Below are 6037 nucleotides of genomic sequence, written 5' to 3' on the forward strand. Positions count from 1 at the left end.
GGGGAGGGGGGGGGGGGGCGGGGAGAGTCCCCGCGAGTGAGGAGGGTAATGTTGGAGCGGAGTCGGGGTGAGGGAGGGCTGGCGCTGCCGAACTTTAGCAATTATTATTGGGCGGCGAATATAGCCGTGATCAGGAAGTGGCTGGAGGGGGGGGGCGTTGGCATGGGTGCGCATGGAGGCGGCTTCATGCAAGGGCACCAGTCTGGGGGCGTTGGTAACTGCGCCTCTGCCATTCCCGCTGGCGCGGTATTCCACCCGCCCCGTGGTGGTGGCGGCCCAAGGGTCTGGGGGCAATGGAGGAGGCATGTGGGAGCAGAGGGAGCATCGGTCTGGGCCCCAATCTGTGATAATCACCGGTTTGCCCCGGGGAGTATGGATGGGGGGTTCCGGATATGGCGGAGAGCGGGGAATGAGAGGATGGGGGATATGTTTATAGAGGGGAGATTTCCGAGTGCGAGGGTGCTGGAGGAGAAGTTTGGGTTGGCGAGGGGGAACAAATTCAGGTATCTGCAGGTGCGGGACTGCCTACGTAAACAGGTGTCAACCTTCCCGCTCCTACCGCTAAGGGGGATTCAGGACAGGGTAGTTTCCAGAGGGTGGGTAGGAGAAGGGAGCGTCTCGGACATTTACAAGGAGCTTATGGGGTCGGAGGAGACGCAGACCGAGGAGCTGAAGCGCAGGTGGGAGGAGGAGCTGGGAGGAGAGATAGAGGATGGTCTATGGGATGATGCGTTGAGTAGAGTCAACGCGACCGCATGTGCCAGGCTCAGCCTGATACAATTCAAGGTCGTTCACCGGGATCACATGACAGTGGCCCGGATGAGCAGATTCTTTGGGGTGGAAGACAGGTGTGTAAAATGTGCAGGAAGACCAGCGAACCATGTCCACATGTTCTAGGCATGTCCGAAGCTTAGTGGATTCTGGCAGGGGTTTGCGGAGAGTTCTTGTCCACAGTGTTAAAAACAAAGGTGGCGCCGAGTCCGGAGGTGGCGATTTTCAGGGTGTTGGAAGACCCTGGAGAAAGAGGCGGACGTTCTGGCCTTTGCATCCCTGGTAGCCCGGAGACGGACACTATTAGCACGGAGGGACTCAAAGCCCCCGAAGTCGGAGACCTGGCTATCGGACACGGCTAGCTTTCTCTGTCTGGAGAAAATCAAGTTCGCCCTGAGAGGGTCACTGCGAGGGTTCGCCCGGAGGTGCCAACCGTTCCGTCGACGCCTTTGCGGAAAATTAATCGTCAGCGGGGGGGGGGGGTTGGGTTAGCGGAGATTAGGGGGTTAATTAATGGTGTGAGCTGTAAGGGAGGAAGGTGATATTTGCACCCCACAACACAACTAAAACACTCCCATCCCGGCAAGAAAGTAGCAACGAGCGGCTCGGCCATTCCAGAGGAACGGTTAAGAGTTACCCACGTTGGGGTCTTGGAGGCTGGGGTCACTTGTAGGCCAGGTTGGGGTCAGGATGTCAGGTTTCCCCCTTTCCCGAAAGGGTTACTCTTCCCAGGGGCCGGTGCAGACTCGATGGGGCCGAATGGCCGCCCACCGTCACTGTGAATTCTCTGGTGGCAAAGGGGGGACATTGGTCAACCAGGGTGGGTTCTTACAACAATCGGCCATTCTCATGGGCACTGGCACTGAGGTCGAGCTCTATATTTCTTGTTGCTTTTCATTGCATTTGGAATTGCCCCCGGGGACGCCGGGGTATCAACTCGGGCCTCTGGGTCATCGTCATCGTCTCCCACACCTGGCTGGATCCCAGGGCTGGGCCTGAAAGCCGGAGGTTCCACGTGGACGTTAACCTAAGCGGGGCTGGCCCCGTCGCGTCGCAACCCGAAATGGGAAGCGGGCGGGGTGGGGGGCGGGGTGAGGAGGATGTGTTTTTTTTTACACAGCGATGATCCGGAAGGTTCTGCCTGAAAGGGCGGCGGAAGCAGATTCAACGGGAACTTCCAAAAGGGGGAATTGGGGAAGTATTCGGGGAAGGAGGAATCTGCAGAGCTGTGGGGGAAAGAGCGGGGGGGGGGACAGACTGGTAGATTTCGGAAAGAGCCAGCACAGAGAGAGGAAGGGCTGAATGGTCCCGGACAGCGCCGGGGGGATTCTATCCTCGGGTGCCCGAGCTCTTCTCCAGAAGGTGGGGACAGTGTGTGGATGCGATGACTGGGGACACGGGGGTGGGCGATGGGGTCCTTCGAGCCCCCCCCCCCCACCTCCAACAATCGCTCGACCGCGGTGGAATATCCCGACACCAGTGCAGTCAGTCACACGGGGCATCGGGGTGACGGCTGCCGCTCGAACCCACCTCGGTGTTTTGCGCTGGGACGCCAACCTGTGCTGACAGTCGCCTCCTCTCTCCTCAGCACCCTTTCGCCAACCAGCCGCTGAGCAGGAGCCAGGGAATCGAGCTTCTGGACAAAGTCAACAATCCAGAGCCCAGCAGCTGCTCACCGGCGGAAGACAGCGATCTGGAGGTACGGGGGGCTGAGGGGGAGGGGTGGGGGTGGGAGGGGCAGGGCAGGCCGAGGCCCTCGACAAGCGAGCAACCACAACATGCGTAATCCAGTCTGGCACCAGGACTGCGGCAATATCGGGGCAGGGGGCCCACTCCCTCACCTCGGAGGCACACCCCAGAGACTGGGCCCTTCACCCTGCCAGTTACACCTCACTGATAGCACTGTCGGAGGGTCAGTACTGAGGGAGTGCCGCACTGTCAGAGGGTCAGTACTGAGGGAGTGCTGCACTGTCAGAGGGTCAGTACTGAGGGAGCGCCGCACTGTCAGAGGGTCAGTACTGAGGGAGTGCTGCAGTCAGAGGGTCAGTACTGAGGGAGTGCCGCACTGTCGGAGGGTCAGTACTGAGGGAGTGCTGCACTGTCAGAGGGTCAGTACTGAGGGAGTGCCGCACTGTCAGAGGGTCAGTACTGAGGGAGTGCTGCACTGTCAGAGGGTCAGTACTGAGGGAGTGCTGCAGTCAGAGGGTCAGTACTGAGGGAGTGCCGCACTGTCAGAGGGTCAGTACTGAGGGAGTGCTGCACTGTCAGAGGGTCAGTACTGAGGGAGTGCTGCACTGTCAGAGGGTCAGTACTGAAGGAGTGCTGCACTGTCAGAGGGTCAGTACTGAGGGAGCGCCGCACTGTCAGAGGGTCAGTACTGAGGGAGTGCCGCACTGTCAGAGGGTCAGTACTGAGGGAGTGCCGCACTGTCAGAGGGTCAGTACTGAGGGAGAGCCGCACTGTCAGAGGGTCAGTACTGAGGGAGTGCTGCACTGTCAGAGGGTCAGTACTGAGGGAGTGCTGCACTGTAGGAGGGTCAGTACTGAGGGAGTGCTGCACTGTTAGAGGGTCAGTACTGAGGGAGTGCCGCACTGTCAGAGGGTCAGTACTGAGGGAGTGCCGCACTGTCAGAGGGTCAGTACTGAGGGAGTGCTGCACTGTTAGAGGGTCAGTACTGAGGGAGTGCTGCACTGTCGGAGGGTCAGTACTGAGGGAGCGCCGCACTGTCAGAGGGTCAGTACTGAGGGAGCCGCACTGTCAGAGGGTCAGTACTGAGGGAGTGCCGCACTGTCAGAGGGTCAGTACTGAGGGAGTGCTGCACTGTCAGAGGGTCAGTACTGAGGGAGTGCCACACTGTCAGAGGGTCAGTACTGAGGGAGCGCCGCACTGTCAGAGGGTCAGTAATGAGGGAGTGCCGCACTGTCGGAGGGTCAGTACTGAGGGAGTGCTGCACTGTCAGAGGGTCAGTACTGAGGGAGTGCCGCACTGTCGGAGGGTCAGTACTGAGGGAGTGCTGCACTGTCAGAGGGTCAGTACTGAGGGAGTGCCGCACTGTCAGAGGGTCAGTACTGAGGGAGTGCTGCACTGTCAGAGGGTCAGTACTGAGGGAGTGCTGCAGTCAGAGGGTCAGTACTGAGGGAGCGCCGCACTGTCAGAGGGTCAGTACTGAGGGAGTGCCGCACTGTCAGAGGGTCAGTACTGAGGGAGTGCCGCACTGTCAGAGGGTCAGTACTGAGGGAGTGCCGCACTGTCAGAGGGTCAGTACTGAGGGAGAGCCGCACTGTCAGAGGGTCAGTACTGAGGGAGTGCTGCACTGTCAGAGGGTCAGTACTGAGGGAGTGCTGCACTGTAGGAGGGTCAGTACTGAGGGAGTGCTGCACTGTTAGAGGGTCAGTACTGAGGGAGTGCCGCACTGTCAGAGAGTCAGTACTGAGGGAGTGCCGCACTGTCAGAGGGTCAGTACTGAGGGAGTGCTGCACTGTTAGAGGGTCAGTACTGAGGGAGTGCTGCACTGTCGGAGGGTCAGTACTGAGGGAGCGCCGCACTGTCAGAGGGTCAGTACTGAGGGAGCCGCACTGTCAGAGGGTCAGTACTGAGGGAGTGCCGCACTGTCAGAGGGTCAGTACTGAGGGAGTGCTGCACTGTCAGAGGGTCAGTACTGAGGGAGTGCCACACTGTCAGAGGGTCAGTACTGAGGGAGCGCCGCACTGTCAGAGGGTCAGTACTGAGGGAGTGCCGAACTGTCAGTGGATTAGTACTGAGGGAGTGCCGCACTGTCAGAGGGTCAGTACTGAGGGAGTGCCGCACTGTCCGAGGGTCAGTACTGAGGGAGTGCCGCACTGTCAGAGGGTCAGTACTGAGGGAGTGCCGCACTGTCAGAGGGTCAGTACTGAGGGAGTGCTGCACTGTCAGAGGGTCAGTACTGAGGGAGTGCCGCACTGTCAGAGGGTCAGTACTGAGGGAGTGCCGCACTGTCAGAGGGTCAGTACTGAGGGAGTGCCGCACTGTCAGAGGGTCAGTACTGAGGGAGTGCCGCACTGTCAGAGGGTCAGTACTGAGAGAGTGCCGCTCTGTCAGAGGGTCAGTACTGAGGGACTGCTGCACTGTCAGAGGGTCAGTATTGAGGGAGTGCCGCACTGTCAGAGGGTCAGTACTGAGGGACTGCTGCACTGTCAGAGGGTCAGTACTGAGGGAGTGCCGCACTGTCAGAGGGTCAGTACTGAGGGAGTGCCGCACTGTCAGAGGGTCAGTACTGAGGGAGTGCCGCACTGTCAGAGGGTCAGTACTGAGGGAGTGCCACACTGTCAGAGGGTAAGTACTGAGGGACTGCTGCACTGTCAGAGGGTCAGTACTGAGGGAGATCTGCACTGTCAGAGGGTCAGTACTGAGGGAGTGCCGCACTGTCAGAGGGTCAGTACTGAGGGAGTGCCGCACTGTCAGAGGGTCAGTACTGAGGGAGTGCCGCACTGTCAGAGGGTCAGTACTGAGGGAGTGCCGCACTGTCAGAGGGTCAGTACTGAGGGAGTGCCGCACTGTCAGAGGGTCAGTACTGAGGGAGTGCCGCACTGTCAGAGGGTCAGTACTGAGGGAGTGCTGCACTGTCAGAGGGTCAGTACTGAGGGAACGCCGCACTGTCAGATGGTCAGTACTGAGGGAGCCGCACTGTCAGAGGGTCAGTACTGAGGGAGCGCCGCACTGTCAGAGGATCAGTACTGAGGGAGTGCCGCACTGTCAGAGGGTCAGTACTGAGGGAGTGCTGCACTGTCAGAGGGTCAGTACTGAGGGAGTGCCGCACTGTCAGAGGGTCAGTACTGAGGGAGTGCCGCACTGTCAGAGGGTCAGTACTGAGGGAGTGCTGCACTGTCAGAGGGTCAGTACTGAGGGAGCGCCGCACTGTCAGAGGGTCAGTACTGAGGGAGTGCTGCACTGTCAGAGGGTCAGTACTGAGGGAGTGCTGCACTGTCAGAGGGTCAGTACTGAGGGAGCGCCGCACTGTCAGAGGGTCAGTACTGAGGGAGTGCCGCACTGTCAGAGGGTCAGTACTGAGGGAGTGCCGCACTGTCAGAGGGTCAGTACTGAGGGAGAGCCGCACTGTCAGAGGGTCAGTACTGAGGGAGTGCTGCACTGTCAGAGGGTCAGTACTGAGGGAGTGCTGCACTGTAGGAGGGTCAGTACTGAGGGAGTGCTGCACTGTTAGAGGGTCAGTACTGAGGGAGTGCCGCACTGTCAGAGGGTCAGTACTGAGGGAGTGCCGCACTGTCAGAGG

General features: G+C 59.7%; 1 protein-coding gene across 1 annotated transcript in view; it reads left to right on the forward strand.

Moving 5' to 3' along the window:
* The window catches only part of map4k1 (mitogen-activated protein kinase kinase kinase kinase 1), a 154675-nt gene that overhangs the window by 138328 nt on the left and 10310 nt on the right, over positions 1-6037 (forward strand). The window contains exon 12 of the mRNA XM_072489657.1: positions 2360-2470. Within this exon, the coding sequence (XP_072345758.1) occupies positions 2360-2470 (111 nt within the window). The remainder of the gene's footprint in view (positions 1-2359; positions 2471-6037) is intronic.

This window comes from Scyliorhinus torazame, chromosome 24, assembly GCF_047496885.1.
Source record: "Scyliorhinus torazame isolate Kashiwa2021f chromosome 24, sScyTor2.1, whole genome shotgun sequence".
NCBI lineage: Eukaryota > Metazoa > Chordata > Chondrichthyes > Carcharhiniformes > Scyliorhinidae > Scyliorhinus > Scyliorhinus torazame.